The sequence below is a fragment of the Lepidochelys kempii genome, chromosome 2 (assembly GCF_965140265.1).
Source record: "Lepidochelys kempii isolate rLepKem1 chromosome 2, rLepKem1.hap2, whole genome shotgun sequence".
In the NCBI taxonomy this organism is placed as follows: Eukaryota; Metazoa; Chordata; order Testudines; family Cheloniidae; genus Lepidochelys; species Lepidochelys kempii.
The window spans coordinates 168,204,862-168,231,058 of NC_133257.1; the positions used below are offsets into that span (position 1 = coordinate 168,204,862).

Here is a 26,197-nt window from a genome sequence, read left to right on the forward strand (position 1 = left end):
AGGGTGCTCATTCAGTCTTTAGTCTTTCAGCTGGGACTCCCAATTAGTGCCAAGCAGGGTGATAGTATGTAATAGTCGGGGCCGGCTCCAGGCACCAGTGTTCCAAGCAGGTGCTTGGGGCAGCAGAGTTTCCGTGGCGGCGGCAATCAGTGGCAGCTTCTCTCTCTCCCTCGCCGTCCGTGGCGGCAATTCGGCGGGGACAGGTTTTTTCACTGCTTGGGGCAGCAAAAACGGTAGAGCCAGCCCTGGTTATAGTGAAGGACAACTTATTAACACCACCTATGAATATTCAGCTAATCAGATTGCGCAGTTATCTGAATACCCCCTTCCCCCCAATACCTCTGCATGGTCTACGGATTAGAGCCAGTGCTATTTTAACAAAAGTCTCCCAAAATATATTCCATCTCAGTCATGTGAGATTTCCCTGGGGAAAATACAATGTTCCCCTCTTCTCAAAAATCCCTCAATTCCGTACTCTTTCTTCTCTCTGACCCTAAGTCTTACAATCCTTCCATCCACTTCAAGAACCAAAGGAGACCAACTCCTCACCTGAACAACCACCCTATAAAAAGCAGCTCCAAGATGACCCACCTTCTGCCACCACTGCTCCTCTGAGGAATTTAGGACATTTAGGGCAACCACCTATATATTTCTTCCATGAGGCGCTAGAGGAGGGGTATGAGTCAAGAGGTACTGAGCAGTTAGATCACTGGACCAGGAATCAGATGACTTGGGTTCTAACCCAGCTCTTCCATAGATGTGGTGTGGAATGCTGCACAAGTCACTTCATTTCTCTGTGCCCCACTTTGTACAGGGCATTGAGATCTCTTTCAGAGTATTAGCACCAGAATTATTACTCTTCATCTCACACGTTTTGGTCACAACTGACCTGCTGAAACAAAGGTCTTCTGTGAAAAGAGTCACTGTCAGATACATGTTAATATGTAATTCAAATCAATTCATAAATAAAATGGTTACTTAATTCTCCTCCTAGGAGACTCTGATTTATGACTGTTTATGGTTAAAATATGGTGCTAGAGAAAGTAAAGAATCAGTAGAGCACTGGCTTGAGATGGACAAAATGCAGAGCTGTGAAAGGGCATATACCTAGAGTCCCTTTATTCTCTCCTGTCAACTCCCCAACATTCTTCTACTCAGCAATATTTAGACTTGACCAGGAAAGAGACAGCCCACCCTTCTCCAAATCTAGACAGCAAATTAAAATGGTAGGTCAGAAGCTAGGGAATCTACCTGCTATTTCTCTAGATTTCCATAATAAAATAACTTGCCAGTCTAATTCAGGTCCATTATAATATTTCCCACCCAAACTGTACTTAGATATTTCACTGTTAACTGTGTACATGACTTTATACAAGCAGCCTGAAAAAGCCAGCAGCAAATGTTGCAAAAACAAACCCAGTCAAGCAGGCTAGTCCCTCTCCATACACAGCTCCAACATTCGACTCCCACCTACAGCCAAGTCCCTCATATTCCACTCATCCTGCTCAGTCATGTCCTCCAACATCTCCTTAAAATATATAAAACCCAGCCTGTGTATAATTATTTGCTATTCTATACAATAATAAAGTAACTAAGTTCCCCTCTTTTTAGCTCTTCATTTCTTCTGATTTTTCCTATATTTTGTCATAGTTATTTCAGTCCTTAGTCTTTTCCAGTATCTCTTTTCCCTTTTATAATTCCAACACCTCCTCTCCACCCTCCAGTTCATTCCCCTTCATATTTTCCTCCACTTTTCTCCTGCTAGTCTCCCTCTTTACTCCATTCTTTCCAATTTTTTTCCTCATTCCCACAGTCTCTCCATCTTCTTTTCACCTAAATCAGGATTTGAACTCATATCTCAGTAGAATTAAAGGCTAGTATCAATAGCCCTCTCCTCCCATGTACCACGAATGGTGCTTCAGTCAAGGGGATCTATAAACTATTGTGCCAACTCAAGCTTCTCAGAAAAGAAAACTAGAGAATAAAGCATTTTACAATGCTGGCATTTTTCAGACTGCCATCTAATTGAGGAGCCTGCAGTATTTCTCTTGGTATACTATGTTACAAGGCTTAGAAAACAAAGCTCTTCTGCAGCTTGAACATAGGTAGGTTCTTGGTCACACTAATATAATTACATATGGACACACACGACAAGTCTAGATATTATTGGTGAGTATATGTGTACTTAAGAACATAACGGCCATCTTGGGTCAGACCAAAGGTCCATCTAGCCCAGTATCCTGTCTTCCAACAGTGACAATGCCAGATGCCCCAGAGGGAATGAACAGATCAGGTAATCATCAAGTGATTGATCCCCCTTTGCCCATTCCCAGCTTCTGTATATAATTATGTAAGAGAAAGCAAGACCACACACTCACCTCTATTCATTCAAGCTGCAGAACAGTGTTTATTGACCCCCTAATGTGTATATAAATAAACCTACACCACCGCCAATGGGATTAAAGTTGTAGCACAGTCTGAATCTGCACTATGAGGTTACTTTAATTTCTCAAATCTTTTTCAGACTAAAAAACAAAATAGGCGCATCTTCCTTAGATTCCCCCGTTATCCCAGTTATTTCACTTTAACATCTATAAAACATCACCCTACCAAAATAAGACAATGAAGTTTTTGTTTTCCTTTTTTAGATTTGGTGTATTGTAAGATTTATCATTTTTAACATAGATTTGTTATGTCAGTGTTTTTGATAGGTATTTTTCTTTCTGGAAAATGGCCAGTGACTAGCTAAAGACCTGAGTAGCTATAGACCTATCTCAATCTTGCCAGCAGTCTCAAAGCTCATAGGAAAAAATATATATACCATGTACCCTTTTTTGGTTAAACAAAGAAAATTGGATTTTTATCTGTGTGACTGTCACCTTTTACATAGCACTGTTTTGTCAAGAGCCACTAATGAAAGTGTAGCAACAGATAAAGGACATGTTGCTTCAGCTGAATTTATAGCTTCATCTCAGGCATTTAAAGGAGGACAGAATCATATTACAGTATGTTCTTTTCAAAGCTCCGTGAAATAGGATTAACCAGCATAGAAATGGACTGCTTAAAATATATATCATATTATTACATAGGTCTGAATAGTTTCAATTAATAATGTCGTCTCAGGGGATTTTAGTTTCTCACAGAGCCCCACAGGGAATAGTTTAAACAGCTTCATTGTTTTTCTTCCATATTTATGCTGGCTGGGATTTTCAAAGTCTACTAGGGAAGGATAGTCCAATAGTGGCTAGAGTGCTGGCCTGGGACTTGAGAGCCAGGTTTGTGACCCTGCTTCACCACAGACTTCCTGTGTGACCTTGGGAAATCGCTTAGTCTCTCTGTGCCTCATCTCTAAAGTGGGGCTAATAGTACTTCCTTCCCTCACAGGGTGGTTGGAAGGATAAATACATTAAAGATTTTGAGATGCTCAGATACTGTGGTAATGGGGGCTGTCAAGGCTGAATCCCAACTCCGTCACTCTGAGTGCAGAAGTGGGGCCCGCAAGGATTTTAAAAATTAATATTGGCCACTCCAGGCTTGTATTAAACTCCCAAGGTTACAGCTTTTCTGTGACCTTGGCTTGGTAAAGGCTGCCACCACCCAAATGCAACAAAACCCCCTTTGAACCTAGGAAGGAGCACTTGGGAATTCCTCCCTGAGGGGTGCCCTCAATCCTTTTCACACCCCCTCCGGGGAAGAGCTGAAAAAGGAAACAAAGGAAATTAGCGGTGGCTACCAGCTAATCAAACAACATGCACAAACCTCTTAGGACACCAAAAATCCAATCCTGTTCTTAAAAAAGGTAAATTTTATTAAAAACAAAAGAAAGAAAACACTTCATCTGGAACTTAGGCTTTTGCTAGATTTTAAAAGAGCAATTCCAAAACCGCTTTCTCGGGGGTTCCACTTAAAGGTTACAAGCGAACAAAAGCATCTGTGGCTAGCACATAGGAGTCCACAAGTCAATAAGAAAAAATATAAACAACCCTAATTGCATCTAGTTAACATTCTGATCTACTTACACATTGGAGTTCAGATAAGTAGTTCTAGGCATGATCTGATGACTTATAATCATACCTGGCTTAGCTGCTGATAGCATGGCTGCCCTGTCCCTTCAGCCCAGAGAGACAAAGGGAAAGTTTCTTTCCCAATTTTAAAAAGTTCTACCTTCCCATTGGCTCTTTTGGTCAGGTACTCACCTTTTTCCCCCCTTTACCTGTGGGACTTTTTAAACCCTTTACAGGTAAAGCAAGTAAAGAACAGCTACCAAGAGGGATTTTACAGCTAACTAGCTGGCTGGGTGTCCATCAAAGGGTGCTATCCCCCCTCTTTATTTATTACAGGGGCCATATCAGTACCTACGAGTCACATGGCTAGTTAGTTATGTGCTAGAATTTTGGTCCCTAAGTCCCTTAGGGTCTTGAAAATTCCAGCTGTTATGGTTACTATAAGAGCATAAGAAACATCTTACGGAAATAAATGAAGAGCTGAACCAACTAACATAGCAGTAGTTTAAGACCCATGCTTGGAGATATAGAGGAGAATAAATAGGAAGAATGTGTGATGGAAATACCCCAAAAATGGGAGGAGGGGGGTAAAGATGATGGGACAGCTCTGTGCCACATTCCTAACCTTCCAAAAAGCCCATGAAAACCATCTGTATAAACCCAGGCAGTTGAGATTCCATGCTTGCATCTCGGGGAGGAAAGGAGGGATCAGAGATGGGGTCCAGGTGTTCCCAGCAGTTTATAACATTGTTTTACCCTTGCTGAAAACAGCATTAAGAGTGCAATGCTGTGAATTCACTTCACTGCTTTTCTCTGAAAATGCTTCAAATGACTGAAGCATATGTATTTATGCTAATGTAGTCCCTCTAATTATCACGAAGGCTGGCGTGTCATGGCAAAAAATTGGGGAAGTCATGACTTTGTCATGGCACAAAATGCAAGAGTCATTTCACTTATAAAAAGGAAAATTGTGGCATACATTTTAATGAATGTTAAGTTTGTCATATGAAGTTTAAGAGAAAAATCAAATAAATATCCTTTAACAATAAAAGAAATGTTGAAAACTCTTTATGGTTTCACTGGTAGTTTCAAGTCACTAGAAAAGAAAAAAACTTTTACTGGACTTGTATAGGGACAGATTTTATAAATGCATCGAGGAATCCGGCTTTGTCTGAAATCAATGGGGCCAGAATTTCACCACACTATTCTATATTGTGAAAAACCTATGAAGCGTGTCTTTTGTTACCCAAGTGACTGCTACAAACAAGACAGTTTAATTATAACTATTCAACCATATATACTTAGCAGATTACAGGGAAATTTTCAAAAGCACCTCAGTCACATTTTCAAATATGACAAGCTCGAGAGACTTTGTCCCATTGACTTTCAATAAGACTTGCACTATATAGACAAGCTGTTAGACTATGTATTAGTCTGCACCAGAAGGGTGTAAATTCTAGTAAGCACTAGTGTGTCATGCACTAACTGGCCCACATGAACCTACTGGCATGCAATAAGAGTTTCCTAGTGCATGTTAATATACCACTGTTTCAGGAATACATTAACACACATTAGGGTAGTGGTTCTCAACCAGGGGTATGCAGAAGTCTGCCAGGTGGTACATCAACTCATCTAGATATTTGCCTAGTTTTACAACAGGCTACGTAAAAAGCACTAGTGAAGTCAGTACAAACTAAAATTTCATACAGTCAATTACTTGTTTATACCGCTTTATTTACTATTCACTGAAATGCAAGTACAATATTTATATTCCAATTGATATATTTTATAAACCTGTGGGTGGGGAAAAAGGACTCAGGAAACTGCCACATTTTGCCACGTGTTCACCACAGGGAGGGATTCTGAACTCTCATCTAGATTGGAGAAGAGATTGAGACTGACATAATGACAACCATGACTTTAACATGTGAATCTCTTTCTACAATGATGGCAGAGGGGAGCTTAGGGTTGACCATAACCTGAAAACTCAAATTAAATGCTATTAACCTCTTTCTACACAAGAGACAGACTTGGAACTGTAATTTCTTTTCCCAATCTAGATAAGGCCCCACGGTATAGCCTCCAGGCCACACAAAGCCAAAGCCAATTCCAACTCTACCCCTGTGTTAGTCCCTCAGGGGCATTGTTAACACCGGTTGCCTCTTACACCTATACCCTTATCTGCTACCCTCTCAGGAGGATAACTTATTTCACTTTCAGATGGAAGTATTGACAGTAGATAAAGGGAGCATGCCATGTAAACCACCTCCTGCCCATGTTCCACTCCTCCTTCCCAGACATGGAAGGACAGGCCTGTACCATACTGATGGGGGGGGGGGGGGGGAGGAGGGAAGGGGGGAGAAGAGCGCTTGTATAGAGCAAGCCACCACCGTTTTTCTATTCCTTCACTTTCTAGATATTCTCATCACAATTCATTCTTCTGCTACCCTCTCTAGCATGCAGTGGAAAGGGGTATGGAGTCCTAAAGGAACGAATGCATTAGTTGGTTTGTCTCTTACCTGAAGCAGTAAGAAGTTTATTTCTATATATAAAGTATCAGATTTCTACTGGCAAAACAGACATTTAGGTGTATCCATTAAAAATGAGAGCTAGATGTGAATGGATTTAATTAAAAATTAGATTCTCTCAGTTATGTTCAACTCGGATTCAGCAGCTGGTGGCCAGCAAGCTTCAGCTCTTATCCAGTCCTTATGGGGGTGTGGGGGGGGAGCACAAGGCAGTGAAGTGAAGTGGTTTGCCCAAGGTTAGATTCAAAGTCAGAGGCTCAGCCAGGATAAGTAATCAGAATCTTCAGGTCTTCCATGGCTTTGCTCAGACTCTACGTGCACATGGCCTCCTAAGCTTTAAATGTCAGCACCCCCCATTGCTGCTGCTGATTTTAACAGCAGTTCAGTTTGATCTATCACTGACAGCTGATTCAATATACAAATTAAAAATGAACAAATCAGGATTTTTTTTAAAAGAATTATTAATGGACCTGGTTTGCCTGTCGCCTACACTGGGGCAAACTCAACAATCACTCCACCAAAACTCAAGGGAATTATACTTGCGTAGGAGAGATTTAACCTGGTGTTTAACAAACTTTATATGGACACAACTCTTAAAAAAAAAAAAGATTTTTTACTCTTTTCTTACATACACCCTGTTCCTTTTCTTGTACTATTTCTTAGCAGTGATGTCACTACTTGCTGATAAGAGACTGAATATTTTAACAAATACAGCACATTTCACAGCAAGGCGGCCAACAACAGAACACTCCTTAAAAACGGAATTAACAGAACGAAAGGTTTTACATGTTATTCCTTTTGTGAAGCTCGGATTCCTGAAAGAAGAACTCGCAGGATAGCTGCACTCGCGGCACACTATAACTTTCATACACCTATTGTGCACTCGGGCCACACGCAAAGCCACTACTGATGCACCACCCATTCAGGTGCCAAAGGCACAGTATAGAACAGATAGGTATGCTACAGGAAATTGAACGTGGATTGGAAAGAAAAGTTTTGGCCTAAAGGCAAATGTAAAATTATCTTAATGCTGACCTCTAGTGCCGGGAGGTAGGAATTTTATTTTGGAGGTGCTGCTGGATTCAACACTACTAGGAATGCATCTCTCTACTGTTACAATTGGTAAGATTTTTCTCTGAAGTTTGCACCTTTAACTGCTCCATAAATTCATGCCCACTTCAAGGAGTATGCAATTAAAGATGAATTTGAAAGCAATTCTATATTACTCATCATCATGGCACTATAGGCCTATACATAGGCTCTTGGAACCATGATTAAATCAGAAATTCAGGTGTCATTAAAAACACATCACAGCAATAAATCTTTGGCCCTCATAATTGTGAAAAATACACTTGAAAATACAAACCAAACAACTGATGCAGTGAGGTCCGTAGACAGCCTAAAACAATTGCTCTGAGAGGAGTGAACTGCCCCATTCATCTCTATGGATTGTTAACACCAAGACCCGCTGCTCGGGGCACCCCATAACACCACTCCAACGAAAGACTTGTGTCGCAGGAAGAGAAGGGTGCTGTGTGGATGGGCCCACCCACCCAAGCAAATATACCATAGCTAATGGTGATAAGTCCTGGGGACGGGGGTGACAGGGGGAGAAAGAGTGCCTTCCATCTCCTGCCTGCCACCTGCTCCCTCTCAGAGTATGGAAAAGGCCCCTACTGCCACTCCTAGGGAGAAGGAGTTCCATGCTGCTGTCTCTGCTTCTCTGGGAAGGAAGGGGGTCTCAAGCTATTGCCATCCGGGGGGGGGTTTAAATAATCGAGGAAAAATTGGGGACCCCTCTGAACATCAAGACACAAGAGTCCGGAATTGATCTTGGGACCTCTCTCCAAACCCTCCACCCAACTAGAGAACGATTATAATGACATGAATTCTAAAAAAAAATTCTTCCTCCGGATCCTGGCAAACACATCACCCCCTCAGAATAGAAGGTGCAACATTGACAAAATCCTCCTCTGTTGAATGATCTGCCAAGGTGCTGTTTTCTCATTATCACACGTATATGCAAGTCCCACTATCCTACTCGTGATTAGGCAGGGTTCTGAAATATACAAAAAACTTGTTCTCTGAAGCATTTGGCATAAGGGTTATATATTTCATCTCCCTGCCAGCTCACAACAAAACAAGGACATCATGGCTTGCTCAGACACACTCACAAACCAAATCACAACCAGCAGATCTAATATTTGGGCTGCCAAGCCTTGACATGACAATAGCATTTTAATACCACCAGGCTCTGCTGGAAACTTTCAGCAAAGAGATTTTTCCAAGAAATTTCTGCTGTATTTATAATCTCAGTACTAAACACAGAAATGCTTAGGAGTTTGGGCTTGATGTCATAAACACAATCTAGCTGGAACCTAAGCATTAGTATTAAGTAAATCGTCATTCCCATATGTTAATAATGCTGCCAGACCCCAGTCTAAATCAGTTCATGAAGAATATCTTAAGCTGGCAAACTGTCATTACTGGAAAATAATTTGTTTTCTGTCTTGGGGCTGCACGTTTCTCTCTCACACAGACAAGCAGTAACTGCACACATTTCACAATTTATTTGGTCTTTAGACCTCTTTAATTTACCCTTCTGCTGATCATTTTAAATACTGAAGTGCTATACCTAGGGAGACCCCATCACTCATTAACAGCCAAGTTAGGCTGTGCGCATAGTGATTATACAGCAATTCACAGCTGACCTGCCTTTAGGTCATTTCAGTAAAGCTTGATAGGATCCCTAAAAGGAGAACATGTCAAAGACATTCTCATTAGCTATTTTCTCCACCATCTGCCTGGTCTGAATGCCTTGAAGGCCTCTTTTTAGAATGTACTTTTTGTGTTCTGTGACACATCAGAATGATTATGAAATGCATGTGTGGGAAAAAGCACTATATTAAAGCCAAGATTCACTAATAACCATTACTAACAAATGACATTTTTTCCCAAGCAAAAATTTGATTGACATTTCTGGGGTACCTTAATTCCAGCCCAATCACATTTCATTAAAATTGCCTTTAACAAACAAACCCACAATGCAATTTAAAAAGAAAACATAAAATGTAGAAAGCCTGAAAAACTGAAGTTTGATTCCATGGGTTAAAAATAAATCAATCATGACCTTCCCTTCCATCATAAGGGATAGTCATGAAACAACACACTAATGGGAGAAGTTTCTTCCTGCCTCCAGTCTCTGTAGCATGAGGGTTGATATCCCTCAGATCTATTTACCTTAGTGTAACTGGGGGTACTTTTACCATTCATATCAAAGTTCTCTTTTTTCCCCACAATCTAAGTAAATGCTGTAAATCAATAATGTGTGTCTGTTTTACACAGGCTAATTACAAGCTGCATTAAAGACAGTATTATGTAGGTTACCCTTCATTTTCATTGAATCCTCCCTTAACTTGATAGATTACGTTTCCAAAGCCAGAAGGGACCATTGTGATCATCTAATTTGACCTCCTACATAATACAGGCCATAGACCTTCTCCAAAATAATTTCTAAAACTTTGTCCCCCCAAAAATAATCCAATCTTGATTTAAAAATTGTCAGTGATGGAGAATCCACCATGACACTCGGTAAACTATTCCAATGGTGAACCACCCTCTCTGTCAAAACTGTGCAGGGCTGTCCTCAGGATTTATGGAGCCCTAAACAGTATTATTAAACTGGTGCCCGTATGCCCAACGGCAACCAGGGCCCACAGCCGGGGGCGGGGGCGGGAAGAGAGACAAGGCAGCAAAGGATACTGAGCTGCCTGGCCCGCCTCACAGTGGTGGAGAGTCACAGTTCCCCCCGTACCCTCTCCCTCACACAGAACGCACGGTGCTGGTGCATTCGGCTCTGTGAATACAGTCCCTGCCTAAGGAGGCTACAGTGTGCCCTGAGTGTGTGGGAGCTGATATGCTCTTACCTGCTGTCATGGGCAGTGGGTGAAGCTGCTGCTTGGGGAGGCTAGCTCCCCAGTCCACTTCTTCTGCCTGTGGCCCCACCCATACCCCACTCCTGCTCTGCCCTGGCCTCGCCCCACTCTGCTGAGGCCCCGTCCTCTCCCCACTGTCTCCCTCCTCTCTTCCTTCCTCCACCCTGCTTACCCCCTTCCAGCCAAATACCTGGACCCAAATGAGCCATTTTTTCAGATGTCATTTGCTTCTTCTGCAATTTCTTTCTAAAGAGAATGGAGCATGTTTTCCACTGCATGCCAGATGGTGAAGACTGGACTTGCAGAAGATACCTAATTAAAAGCACTAAATTTGGGAATAAAAAATGTCAATCACAGGTTTTTTGACATATCCTGAAGTTTGTCAGATTTATTTGCAAAAACTTGGTAGTAAGGGCAAGTCAGCTGTCTTGCTGAATACAACATTAATTTAAAATAATCAGTCACAAAGGTTTAGTGTGTGCATCCCAGACCATCTTAGCTAATAGCCACTGATCAACATAGCCTTCATAAACTTATCTAATTCTTTTCTGAACCCAGTTACACTTTTGGCCTTCACAACTTAACCTGGTAAGGAGTTCCATAGGCTAACTGTGTGGTGTTAACAAGTACTTCCTTATGTTTGTTTTAAACTTGCTTCCTATTAATTTCATTGGGTGGCCCCTGGCTTGTGTGTTATATGACCAGGTAAATAATACTTCCCTATTCACTTTCTCCACACCTTTCATTCATTCATTCCTTTATAGACCTCTCTCACACACACCCTTTTGTCTCTTCCAAGCTCAACAGTCCTGGTCTTTTTAATCTCTTGTCATATGGAAGTTGTTCCATACCCCCGATCATATTCATTGCCCTTCTCCATACTTTTTCCAGTTCTAATATATATTTTTGAGATGGTGCAACCACAACTGCATGCAGTATTCAAGTTGTGGGAGACCCATGGGTTTAAAATAGTGGCATTATAATATTTTCTGTCTTATTATCTATCCCTTTCCTAGTGGTTTCTAACATTGTTAGCTTTGACTGTTGCTGCATATTGACCAGATATTTTCAAAGGACTATCCACAATGACCCCAAGATCTCTGAGTGGTAACAGCTAATTTAGACCACATTATTTTGTATGTACAGTTGGGATTATTTTCTCCAACGTGCATTACTTTGCATTTATTAACAATGAATTTCATTTGTCATTTTGTTGCCGAGTCACCCAGGTTTGTGAGATCCCTTTGTAACTCCCCATAGTCAACTTTGGACTTGAGTCCAACTATCTTGAGTAGTATTGTATCATCTGAAAACTGTGTCACCTCACAATTTACCCCCTTTTCCTGATCATTTATGAATCTGTTGAACAGCACAAGGTCCCAGCACAGATCTTTGGGGAAGCCCACTATTTACCTCTTTCCATTGTGAAACTGACCATTTATTCCTACCCTTTGTTTCCTATCTTTCAACCAGTTACTGATCCATGAAAGGACCTTCTCTATTATCTCATGACTGCTAACTTTGCTTAAGAATCTCCTTCTGTTATAGGTTTAGCTAGACCCAATAGTAGTACAAGATCCCCAAGGGCACCACATTTAATCTCTTTCCAAGATGCTCTCCATTTGAGCACTTAAATCTCCAGAGGTATTTAGATCCAGGATTTTGGTTTATATGATCATAAAAAGAGGGACCACTTGGGACACATTTGTGAAACCTTTACTCACAATGAACAGTGCCTTATAATTGTAAGCAGTGCCAGTGAAGTCAATTGAGTTACTTTGGAGTGAGACAACATATTATGAGAGAGGATCTCTCAATCTGGCCCAGAACTGGGATCTGGATCCAATCTGGAATTTTGATTGTTCCCTCAAATTCAGAGGTGCTTGGATCCAGAGTTTTGATTCAGAAGCATTTCTCAAATAAAACACTGACACTACTTGGTTTACCCTGCCTTTTTACTGCTGCCCTCATTGATCAATCTCCTTGAAAATGAAACCTACATTTGGGTAGAATGACTTTCTATGCAGGATGCAAAAAGAGGGTGGGAAGTGATCAGTTACCACTGTTTAAAAAACAAAACAAAACCACACCACACACTATTTGGTTTGCAGTGTCAAAGTTCCCCAAGAAGAAGCAGCACAATATTGCTCAACCATAAAACAGGCAAACTGGAATTGTGCATATCATTTCAGAGACCACAAAAACCAATCACAGTCCAGGGGTTACTAACAGAGCAAATAAAGAGCTGAACAGTCAGCTAAAATATGGAATGTTTGGAAGAGAGAGTGATGTTTTTGGGTGGAGAAACATCACTGAGCTGCGAGTTTAAATAGCCCTGTACAGCAAAAAGTTAAGCACGCATGTTTTCCTACTCGAAAGCATGATCTTCACAGTATTTGGATTTTTTTTTTTTTTTAATGTTCGGAAAACTAAGCAAAGCCCTACTTCCTTGGAAATTCTTCATTTTGATAACAGTGCAGGTAAAGTTAAGGAATTGCTTTAAAAATACAAATTTTAAAAATAAAATGATAGCTGCAAAGAGGATTATACCCAGGGCAGCAATCCAAAAGTTCACAAGGGGAGGAGTGCTTACAACCAAGTTCGAGGAGTAGATTTAATATGAAGTCATAGTTTTTCAAATAAGCAAGCAATTGAGTCTCCAACTGGTGGTGGCTGTACAGCTGGGCAGGAATATCAAATGTCTCCTAATACAAGAGTCTGATGTCAGAGAGGGTAAGGAAGTTCCCATGATGTGCCACTTAAGCAATAGGAACAGACAGGGAGTGTGTTATTACAGGTAAGATACATTAACAAAGATTGCGACTTAAAAAAAAAAAAAAGGCACATGCCCAACCAGGCATAATTCACTCACGCCTCTCCCACCCCTTCTGTGGCCTTGTTACTGTTGTAGCAGAGAAATCCTGCTTTGACGGGCTTCGTCAGATGTGTCAGAGCAGGGCTCTGTGTACTTCACATGCTATATCAATCCAACCGTTTGGTGCTCATTCAGAAAACTGGGAAATCCGCAAACAGTAAAGTGAGAAGAGTTACATTTAAAAAAAAAAAAGTGTTTTTCACCACAGTACAGGTAAACCACCATTCTCAATATTCATATTTTTAACAAAGTTATATACCTTTTAAAAAGGTTTGCCCATCGCATAGAAGGTAAAAAAACAAAAAACAACCTTCTCCATCTCCATGGAAAACGTGGAGTTGACAGGGAAAAACTAAGCAGCAATTTATTTCTTATTACAAGATTATATTGCTGTTTGCACACAGGTATGTCCCTGTCTGAACTGGGAGCAGCCCCCATGGCTGGGTAGTCTGGGAGGCATGCAACTACAGCTGAAGGCTGAGTAAGTAATTTACTTTATAATTAATATCATCAAGAACATCAACACTGACACTTGAGTGTGCACTGGGTCATTTGGTGCCTCAGAGCAGTAACAGGGATAAAATTCAAGTCTTTCTACTTCAAACGATAAAACACAACCTATATTTATAATAGCTATTGTAGAACACACAGTAGGGTAGTTCTGATTCCACCCAGTAGATGGTAGTGGTTCGCATACATAATAGCCAGTTCACCACATAATTCTCTATTCCTCTTGCTGCTATTCAAGTGACATGTTGAAATAAGGTCTCTCTCACATTCCAGCATCTTTATCTGTTTAAGCCCACTGTGAAGTCATAGGGCTGTTTGTAAAGGAGGAAATTGCCATAGAAATTATTGCAATGTTGCAGAATAAGCCTTATGACTTCACTGCAGTATCAAACAGAAACAGAAAATAGTTTGTTTGGTGGGGGGGGGGGGGAGGAGGAGAAGGGGGAAACAGTCTGGGCAGAACTAACTAATAAGAAAATATAGCAAAGCCAATTCTGGAAAACCTGTGAGGAAACTGCTTTTTATGTTTTAATAGAATATTTTACATTCCCCTCCTCCTATTCAACTATAAAAGTTTCACTTTAAATACTAAGCATTACTGTAGCTGTTCCAATTGTCCTTGCACGCATGAACAGAAAGACAAGAAGTTATATCCTTAGGGCCATATACCGCTGTCTATGAACAGCAGAACCCCCACTGAAATCAATTTGGCTTCCCAGTGTCAAAAATTTAACTTTCTTCATCCCTGTAATGCATTTGAGCCCAAAGTGATTGGATAATTTGGCTAAGTTCTGGATAAGTTTCCAAACTCTGTGGTCCTTATCCAAACTGATTCTTTTAAAGTTTGCCAATCAATTTCTCTGTAAATATAGTGTAGATTATAAATACACTGGCATAAGTTCCTTAAGAGACCTTATGAAGGACAGGACACGTAGAGATCTGCTCTGCTAGGTCATGCCCTCACTCCTCCCTCACGCTATGGAGAGGATTGCTGATGCAGGAGGCAACAGAGCTGCCAGCCTCCATCAGCTATCTGCTGGCTGAGAGCTAGGAGTCAGGTATTAACTGCATTTTGTTTTGGATGCTGCCTTAGCTATAGTAAGGAAGAAAATCTCTGTGGAGCCTTAGAAATAAATGTCTTTGGATCTTACAACTTATCCTTTTTTTCCACTGCCTCCATTTGGGGCACTGATTTAATTGAAGTCCTACCGACACAGACACTAGGTTCTCCATTAACTTAATTGGAGTAGCAACCTTTCCAGTGAGAGCCACATTTATGGAGATGCTTACTAGAGTCTTGTATTAACAATAAAAGTGAAACAGACAACCAAGATAATTCAATGTTGCAAAGTGAATTATCTTTCAACATTGAAACACCAAAAAACCAACCAAACCACAAATAGTAACAAATGCCCATCCTTTTTCGAGTGAGAAAGGAATCTTATGCTCGTTATTCTGGTTTTTTTAAGCGGATGAAATGTATTCCAGAAGCGTGTCTGTCAGATTCTGATTTAACTTACAGTGCCAGAAATAAGGATTAATTCCACTGAAGTCAATTGAGTTACGCCAGTGTAAACATGAAATGAGATAAAAAAATCAGATCTTTATACTCTACTGTAGGCAGACTAATTTATCAGCTGCCTGAAGTGTCCCAGTCTTCTTTAATTAATCCAATAAAACTTGGCATTATAGTAATCATCAATTGTATTGAACCTTTGGGGGTACTGTGCAGCTACATTTTTGTTGTATACCCAATAGCCAAAGCTGCAAATCTTTCAGATCTTGGCCAGCATGGTCTCTCAAGCCAATGTCAGGGATCTTAACCATGATCAGCGCTGAAGGTCCCAGATGCTAAATGCTCCCTTCTTCCAGTCCCTACCTTCCAAACACGGCAGATTCTCCTGAAAGCACAGATGTACATGTTGACCCCCTTTCTACCAGCTGCTTTAACATCAAATATTATGATCTTTCGAGTTACTCTCTGCATAGCAAATATGCACACACTACCTATGTTAGAGCAGATCTTACTGGTACGGAACCACTCCCACCTCATTCAGACCTCTAGGATATTGTGAGATTTGATTTCAGAGTGGCAAATATGTACAAGCCCCATACCCAATCCTGGCCTAACCCAAATATTCTCCCAAAGCTCCAACGCCCTGCCATCTATGTTGGAAATTTTAATAGCCACCACACCATATCCCTGCTGTGGATACAGTAGGTCAGATGAAAATGGAGTTGATCTTTTGGACTGGTTCTCACTTCATTATCTTCATCTCACCCATGACCCAAAACAATGGGGGTACTTTTCATTTTGAAAGAAAGACTACTCTGACCTCCATCAGCACAGACAATTATCCACTTCAAGCTATAACCAGTGTATTGAAAAACTTCTCTTGTAGACAACATCCTCTGATCCTCACCAAAGATGATCTAACCATACCTATTGTGAGCTCCAATAAAAACCCTCACTGGAACAATCAGAAAGCAAACTGACCTAGCCTTTACACGGTTCACTGACTGCTTGTATCCCACACCCCATCTCTACTGAGGAAGTTCACATGAAGTACACAAAAGCCATTTATAAAGCTGCCATGGAGTCAATTCCAATAGGCTGTTATAAGAGCTACATTCCCTGGATAGATGAGGAACATGTAGAACTCCTCAAGCAATATGACGAAAGTGGCAATCTGGACACTCGTATGCTTCTAGAAGAAAAAGATGAGAGCAGGCCACTGCACAACTAAGCCTGTCAAGATCCAGCTGCAAAGTCTGGGCACAAATCTGAAAACTTGGTGCTGCTCAGAAGCTTCCACCAAAGCGCTATTACCCATTTTCTCCAAACAGCATTGCTGCCCACCTGATAAATATTGCAAAAGCAACCTCTCCTTCAAAAAAAGTCCGAAGAACAGGGAAGACGAAATGGCAGCAATAAAAACAGTGTTTACCTAAAATCAAATAAGACTTCCAGCCTTCCACAGCAGAGGAAACAGAAAGGGTGTTCAAAACAATGAAAATTGGGGGCAGGAGGGATAGCTCCGTGGTTTGAGCATTGGGGTGCTAAACCCAGGGTTGCGAGTTCAATCCTTGAGGGGGCCATTTAGGGATCTGGGGCAAAAATTGGGGATTGGTCTTGCTTTGGGCAGGGAGTTGAACTAGATGACCTCGTAAGGTCCTTTCCAACCCCAATATTCTAGGATTCTATGAAAATAGGTAAAGACTGAACTTGACAATACCTTCCCCAAACTCCTGAAGAAGTTGGAGAAAAAAAAACTAGCAGATAATGGTTAGCCATCTTTCTATCTAGAGTTACCCAGGAGGATAAAATACTTAAGGTTTAAGGTTTGGCACAGCGCAAGAGTAATACCCTTGCCAAAACCTGAGAAAGATCACAGATTTCCAACAAGTTACTGCCCCGTCTCTTTGCTAAGCTGTGTACACAAATTACTTGAAAGTCTTAACCTTCAAAGAACTGCCCCTACTGTTGACGACATTCCCGAGTATATATCTAGCAGGTTTCAGATGGAATTGCACTCCCTGTGATCAAGTGCTGGCTCTCAACAACTATATCGAGAATGGCTTCCACACCAGGAGGAAGACAGGAGTAACTGCTAGATCTTACTTCTGCCTATGACACAGCCTGGCAAACGGGCCTACTTTACAAACCGTGTTTGGCCCTATTCAGGTGGGTTATCATGGCTGTGGAACTATTGCTGACAGGCTGCTGGTTCCAAGTTTCATTCAGACCAAAACAAAAACAACCCCCTCCGCACACATACACACACCCCACATGCTCCTGGAGGCTCCAAAACAGGTTACCCAAGGGCTCAATTCTAGTACAAACACTTCACAACCTCTTCACAAGTGAGCTTTCCAACACCACTGCCAAGCATTTTATCTATGCAGACATCATCTGTCTGACAGTACAGGACTAGGATTTCAGACATCTAGAAGAAGTCCTGAATGCTGACATGAAAGAGAGGCTCGCTGTTGCAAAAGATGGATACTTAAACCTTATATTAAAAAAAAAAAGTTTCCATCTATGCTATACAAAGATTCCCCCAATTCCTGATTAGCCACAGGCTGGGCCACAACCCAAAGCCTGTATCTAGGTGTTACACTGGACCATACCTTGAACTTCGAGGAGCATCTTATCAAGACCTCATTGAAAAGAAAGAGAAGAAACAGTCTGATCAGCAAACTAGATGGTTCTTCCTGGGAAGCCAATGAGCAGACATGGAGAAACTCTGGGCTTGCCTTGTGCTATTTTGTAGCAGAGTATCACCCCCCCCCCTTCCCGCCGATGCAGTTCAAACTCTTTTCATACTAGGACTAGTCGCTACTCAGCTGAATGAACCCATGAGCATAACAGGTACCCTGAGACCAACTAACTCGGCCTAGCTGCTAGTCCTGACCAACATCAACCCTTCTGATATTAGGCAACAAGTCACCATGGAGATTCTGCTCCTTAAGGTGCAAGACCGGCTATATCTACCCCGGCTTACAGATGTGTTTAATCCACCAAGCCGACACCTCAGCTCAAGGCATCCCATTTGGACAATTCCCCTAAGGAACCTCAACATCCCCTCCAGGTGGCAAGAACAAGATTCAAACACAGTCAATGACTATCTTGTGACAGATCCAACAGTCCAAAACCCTGGTTTTGATTTTCCACACCATCTTTGGGTAAAGCACATCATTTCAGATGTGGAGTGAATAGATGTGCTACTGATGATCATAAGTGAGGCCTCCGTCACTCCCACCTTTGCCATTGTGGCCAATTAGAAGATATAGCTCACATACTTGCAGGCTGCATCCAAAGGCAAGGGTTGCCTGGTTCTCTCATGGGCTTGCACAACACCCTATCCTCAGCTACCAAATGGTTAAGACACTTAAATTAATGTGCTTGATTTGACAGTGTACACAGATGCAACCATAATATATACAAAAACTGTCCAGACTCTGTGGTAACTCAGCTTTCCCAATAACTCCACAAGTCCTGTCCCAGCATGTGCAAGGTCCTGTGTAAAATCTGAGATAGAGTCTTTGAGATGGGTCCAATATCTTGGTCAAGAATCTGCAGAGGATTTTCACAAGAAATTGCACTTCCCTGGTGTTATTTTTCCATACCAATCAGTGTAAACTAGACCTGGTTGAATTATTCCTAGAAAGCAATTTATTTGCCATATTTAACCTTTACTCCCTACACATAAGTTGTCTGAAAAGTATTCTGAATTTCCCTGTTTATTGTGTCTCAGTGATTTAGAGAAAAAAAATGTATTGTTTGCCAAAACAAAACAAGGATTACTCCTCCTGCCCCCACAACTGCCAGCCCTCGGCTCAGGCAGTCTAGTCCCATCTCACAGGATGGGCTCTCTCTCTCTTTGCTTCACTATTTTTGTTAGAGGTTCAGAAGACCAAATTACAGAGTTATTGACCGCCTTGCAAGTGGAACTTCGTACATTAATTCTTTTCACAAAGTGATCACTCTATATCTAACCTATCACTCCTCACCCTCAAAGGAAATCTGTACAACGCTTTCAAAAGACTAGCCTGGGAGCGTAAATTCATAACCATACTAGACACTAGAAATTGTGGATTTATGATTTATTACAACAATCTGTAACCCACTAATGCCCCGTTTGGGCTATGACTATAGGGAGTTAAGGGCCACTTTACCTTGAATATGTTGTATGTATGTTTACCCTTAGAATATGCTGTAACTACTTATACTAAAGTATCTGTTCGACTTTGTATTTAGCGGTGACACTCGGAGTATCTTTCCCAGACCTGAGGAAGAGCTTGGTGTCTCTTGAAGGCTGATTTCTCTCACCAACATAAATTGTTCCAATAAAAGATATTATTTCACCCACCATGCATTAATTCTGTTGATGCACGAGGAACAAAAAAAACACACACAGCTCTTTCTCTCTGCCATGATGTCTCTGTAGGGCTAACAGAAACAAAAAGCAGCAAAACTTATTTTGGACACTAAACCAATAAGCTAGAACTCAATGCAAAGGAGCAGAACCTTTGAGTAAGAAGGTGCCATTTTTACATACCGTGATTGCTCTTTAAAACTTTTCCGTTCCATATGGAAGAGCATTGTTATTTACCTACATCCAAATGTTCCCAGATATCAAAATACCTGATTTCCTTCTTGACTGGTGTAGTGAGACTTAAGAGAAGGCATTTATTCTTAACTAGTTAGATTTTCCCATTCACTTTTCTCATCACGTTCAATGCACCAGTTGTATTGGTGCGTATGTGCAGAGTTAAAATTTATCAAATGTGAAGCCACCTGTCTCATTCGATAGTGTGCCAGGACGGTGCTAGAGCATAGCAGGACTCCCCATCCTGTTCCATATTCCTGCAGGAGTACAGCCTGAATTTGCTCATCTCCATGTATGTCATGCTTTCACTAATCATTCTCCACACTCATTAGTCCCATATCTGTGTACACGGTCTTATTTGCAAAGTGTATGTCTCGGTCTTTTGTTGCACTGACAGTGAGCTCTCTGGCCAGGGAGGTTGGGGAACTGCTGTGTATCACTAAGTGCCAGGAAAACCAAGATAAATTGGAGTTTGGATTTTGCAGTTTGCCACAAAGATCAGGAAATTTCCAGAACCCAAATCTAAATCTTTTCCTCCTGTACTCACTTCAAGGACAGGGAATGAGAGCACAAGTCTCTTATGGAGTGGATTCTTTGGAACTAGCCTGCTCACTCCTTTATGGACTTATGGTCTGTAGGGTACTCCATAGTAGCTGCTTCCACATTCAGCTGGTCTTCTCTCTCCTCCCTGGTTGCATGGATGGCCTTCCCCATGTGCTCATTTAGGGTCTTCTGGGTCAGCAAGGTGATGTGATGACAATCATACTGTGATGCACATACACAGTGAATTTGTATCACAGGCTTGCAAAGGACTGATGAGGCAGGGTAGGCTTTCCTGGCTGATGAGTTTGCTCAGACATTAATTAAAAACATTCACCATTCACTGATATTTCTTTTCTGCCTGTGAAGGCAAACAATTTCAAGCTGTGCAGGTGCCATACTCCTGAACAGCTATATCCCTGCTTTGACAGCAAGGAGCCTGATATTTTTAAAACCAAATTCCATACAGAGGAGCTTCTTTATGAACTTCTTCACTGAACCGGAAAAGCTAAGCCTCTCAGGGACTATCTTGTTTTTGTCATTGTTAATGGCATTTTTCCTTGTCTAAAACCTAAAAAGGAAAAATATTTTCAGTTCCTTATTGCTCCTGTTAATGTCTAACATCTCCAGCAATTTTTGTCTGAAATGGTGTCAGTGATGCCTCTACACTAGAATATACAAGGCACATATGGTTACAATTACAGAAAAATATTCCATGTTCAGGATCATAGGGCTTTCATCACCCTTTCTTACAGAAGAGGATAGCTCACTTAGAAACTCAGCCCCGTTTCTTATGTGCACTTTCTAAGCACCATGCTCTCTAAGGGGAGGGAGGCTTATGACAGTACAGAGGTCTTCTCTCTTGGGGCAGGGTGTTCAATCCTCTAACCAGGTGTGCAAGGAAACCTGCAGGTCTCAGGGAATCCATTCAGAGCTAGACCGTGCCCCACTTCCTCCTCCTGGCTCATTCATGGTCAAGCTATCATTGGTAGGTACCCACCACTTTGCACTATCCTTTTGTCTGAGGAAAAAATAATCACGTAGGAGTTACTGCTGCTTAGAGCTGCGTTAATGCCTTCTGGGAAATCCACTGGAAAGGATGAAGTGTAAGTAGCATATTGCTCTTCTAACCCAAACCCTAAAATCAGAGGAGTATATTTACACAGCAGCTGGGAAGTGGGATTCCCAGCTTGGGCAGACGTGTGTGTGCTGGCTGTGCTCATGCTAGTGCATTAAAAAATAGCAATGCAGCTTAAGCGGCACGGGCAGCTGCTTGGACTAGCTATCCAAGATCAATCCCACCCAACTCTCCGGCAACTATGCTGAATCGCCCCTGTGCCACTGCAGCCACTCTGCTATTTTTAAATACGTTAGGTCGAGCAGAGCTAGTGCCATGTATGTTTATCCATGCTTGGAATCCCATCTCCAGGCTGCTGTGTAGACTTACCCTGGGACAGGCTTCCTCCCTGACAATCAGTCTGTGCTAGGAGCTACAGACAATACAGCAGATACTGAAAGCAAATACCCCTATGGGTGTGTCTTCTGTCATTCCTAAACTAAACACACTACAGGGACCTATAGGACTGGCAATGTGTCACACCCTCAGGTCCTGTATCCTGTCTTGGACAGTGGTCAACACCTAGGAAGGAGCTGTTTGAGCCTTTCCCCGTGGCTGGAATGTTTCTGGGCGGAGGGAAAGACTCCAGCAGTGTGACACCACACTGCTTAACATAGCAGCATAGACAGGGGAGGCACTGCTTGCGGGAGTAGAGAGCTGTGTAGGGTACATACCCACAAGGTTCAGATGCATCTTTGCGCTAGGCACCTAAGCAGTGCCTCATCATCTACACTGCTATTGATACCCAGGATAGGGGGTGCACGCAGTCCATGTACTCTTAGCGATGCCAAAGAGAAGTGTGCAGTGTAGAGGTCACTTCAGAGAGTTCTATACAGTCTATCTCCATCTAGCTTTTACACAGTTTTCATTAGTTTGTTTTAGCTAATGTAATGGCCCTATATTTATACAGAAACAACATAGGACGGCAAAATTACCTGAATAATTTTAAATGTTTTTCTCATTTTAAATACAGCCTCATTTGATACTGCAGTATTCATTTTTATTAATAAGAAGTTATTTCTTTTTTATAAATGGCGAACTGAAGTATCTCATAATTTGTTCTTCTAAATAGATCAAGACTTTGATCTAATGCAAGCCTTGCTGGGAGTAGAGACTATCTACTTTAGTTACAAAGAATATTCAAACAAACATGGAAGTTTAATTCATTTAGTTATGAAAATTAAATGAGCTCAACAAGGTACATTTGATTTGCCTCAAGAGAAAAAAAATCTCTGCAAGGGAAGAAATATGAAGGTAAAATAAAAGTAAGTTCTACTGCTCAATAATGGAAAGTTGGTATCAGGACCCCAATATTGCCACCAACCCTTAGGCAGCATCCTTAGATGATGCACTGAACAGCTGCGCCTGACCAACACCTCTAAAGCTAAAGGCCTACAGCAGCCACACCCCAGGCCCTGATTGGATGGACAGGCAGCATTCTCACTGGGTGCCTGGACTATACAAAGGCCCCAACTGGAAGTGGAAGCTGACTGAGCAACAGGCCGTTGCCTGCTGCCTAGACTGCCTTGCTGTTCATACTGACCCGACTTTGTTGCCCTGCTGTCTCACCTGATCCTGCCTCCCCAACACACTGACCCAGCCCCTTGGATTGGATGTGCCACCTACTGACTCCTGTGCAAACTCAGGCCATTGCTCTGGACTGCCTGCAATACGGATTGACCAGCTGGCTACCCAGCCACTCATGCATCATTGACTAGGAATCAGGACTGCTGCCTAACCCACATCAGCCACCGGGCATTACAGTTGGGAAGAATCACAGGGCCTAGACTTGAAATGGCACACAAGTCACATCCACAATGACCATATGCAGAACACACAACCAGAGACTGGTGTTGATGTCACAAATGATTCTCGGGCAACAAAATCTTTGTGGATCATCGTAAATCTACTCAGGTCAAGGAAAACATTCCTTTCAACACAACAGAGCTCTCTTATATTTCTGCACATTTGCTTGGACAATCAAATTTCATTCAAAGAAATATGAGCAACTGGTAGTTCTGAGAAGGAAAAAGCCCAACCATCTGGATGTTGCATTAGTTACCTACCATTTTTGCAGATGGGGCAGCATTGATCTGGCTCATACACTGGATCCACACATTCAGTCTGAGGACAAGCAGACACTGTGCACAGCACTTCACCATTGGCTTCGCAACGGCATTTCTCACATGGAGAAACCTGAAACACAAATCCATTCATTTTTTAATTCATCCATTCAATATTCTCTCCCAGACAGCATAATGCCTTTCTTTGCCTCCGTACTGTCTTCTCCTCTGTCTGTTTTACATGTATCTTGTTTTCTACAGTTATTCAGACAAAAGTAGGGCTGCTGCAGTCTCAATTTAGGGCAGAAACTATGCTAGCCCCAGGCACTGTTCTGAATCCATGCTTCAAATTGAGCAACGCAAAAGGTTCTGAGGAAGAGAGAGTCATGTGAGGCCATTAAGTAATAGTTGGAAGACATTCCCCATGGCTCCAAGGATTGATGTGGGGTTAGTCTAGAGCTGGTCTTATATTATACTAAAAGTAATTTTGATTTAAAATGGCTTTAGGTCTAAATTTTTCATTTTATGTTTTTTTTTTTTGTTTTTTTTTAAATGAAAATCCAAAACCTTAATATTTTCCACAGGAAATTCAGACCAAAAATTGAATTTTTTTTCCCCTCAACATTTCCTGTGAAAACCAACTTGTATTTTCTATAGCTACCAATATTTGAAATTTGAAATCTGGTCTCTCCCTTCTGTTGAGGGTGTGATTACTACTGCTGTACCCCAAATGGCAACGGTACACACAGCAGAATTCAGAGAAGGAAATGTGATAGAACACTGTTTCCAGTGGCATCCTCCCCTCCTCCATGTTTAAGACCTGGACATCTTCTACACCCGAACGTTTTCCTATTTCTAGAAATGAACTTGAGGTTCTGAAGTGCTCAGATAAGGTTCTGCCTCCTTCTCTCCATGCTGTTTGTAATTCCAGATTCTAGTGAAACAGAAGCACCAACACACTGTCAGACAGGCTGTTCTCACTGGATCTCTGTTGAAACTCTAAGTGGAATTGCCAGAAATCTTAACGAAGTCTGTGCTCATTAGAAGATCACTCCAGCTTGCATTTTTGTGGTCATCTTTGATTCCTCCCTCAGATAAGATGCTTACTTATTCCACTAAAACATCCCCAAAAGCCAGACCTTCCACTCTACCTCAACTCTCATTTGAGTCAGTATTCTCCTTCATCTGGACTACAGAAATATTCTTCTCCCTTGCTTCTTATTCAACCTGTCACATCCAATGTTATCTTGCATACTCACAGCTACTTCTGCCTGAATTCCTCCACATTTCCTGCTTCTCTCTTCTCTTCCTCACCATCAAATCTCGGTACATGGCTACATCAATGCCCTTGTCTCCTCCTATACACCTATGTTCTATGCTCTGCCACCAATTTCCCCGTTCACTAACCTCTTCCTCTCTTTTTGCTCATGTGCTTGACCCTCTTTTCATGCTGTCCCCTCTGCTCAGACTAGCATCTCTCTCCCAGTATATCTAGCTACTTGCCCTCCTTCATTACATTTAAATTTTGTTTAGTTAAACTTCCACAGCTAGCCATCCTCTTCTAGTGCTCTTCCCTATAAGATATACTATAGCTTTAAAAAAAAAACAGGTACAAAATATATGGTTTGCTTTGAAGATCTTATTCAGCAGACAAAACAATCGAGAAATCAAGTCTTGGGGTTAAATTACCAAGAGCCTAAGCTGGCACAATTCCATAGACTTCACAATACTTGGGCACATTTAAATAAGAGGTGAATTTAGCCCTGTTGTCTGACAGCTTGATAAGATCAACAGCAAAAATGGGTATTCCCTCTTCAAGCATTCCATATACTATGGTACAGCCAGCTTTTATAGGATTTTTTTATATCCTTGTATCTGATGTGATGAAGCAGCAATCAAGACTGAAAAAAAAAGTTAGGAAGAACATTTATTCAGCCTTATAAAATTTAAGCATCTTTTAATTCAGCAGCTTATTTACTGGAATTTCAACAGAAATTTGACAGAACAATTTGCCTTCAACAAAGCATAGACTGCCCAGAACATGAATCCATTTAATAAAATATTAAGGATACTGTGGAAGGAGACAATCCTGATTTAAAGTCTGAACAGATATAAGTGTTCATAAAGATGTGTTTCCCTCAAATATAACGCACTTTTGAAGATCACACCTTTCAGAAAGTGAACGCTCTATGATAAACAGATGTCCAAGTAGTAGGTAATGAACACTTTTTTGCATGTAATATATACCAGGTTATTGCAAAGAAATATTTACAATGATCCTTTAATAAGCACTAACATCTCTCATACTTTGTTTTGTTTCCCCCCCTCCCCCTCAGATGAAACATTCTTCCCTGGATACACCACCACATAGATTTCCTACATCTATAATGTGATCTATGGTACATACTTCACTGCAACTTGTTACTTAGAATCACCTTGCACTTTGGTGATCAGGAAAAGATTTAGTACAGAGACAAATTCTCATTTCGGTTACACCAAATGTAAATATGGA

At 41.4% G+C, this 26,197-nt stretch overlaps 1 protein-coding gene across 3 annotated transcripts in view; it reads right to left on the bottom strand.

The window, feature by feature from the left end:
- The window catches only part of VWC2 (von Willebrand factor C domain containing 2), a 117,259-nt gene that overhangs the window by 79,673 nt on the left and 11,389 nt on the right, over positions 1 to 26,197 (bottom strand). For all 3 annotated transcript variants that reach the window (XM_073332728.1, XM_073332729.1, XM_073332730.1), the window contains exon 3: positions 23,689 to 23,818. In XM_073332728.1, the coding sequence (XP_073188829.1) occupies positions 23,689 to 23,818 (130 nt within the window). The remainder of the gene's footprint in view (positions 1 to 23,688; positions 23,819 to 26,197) is intronic.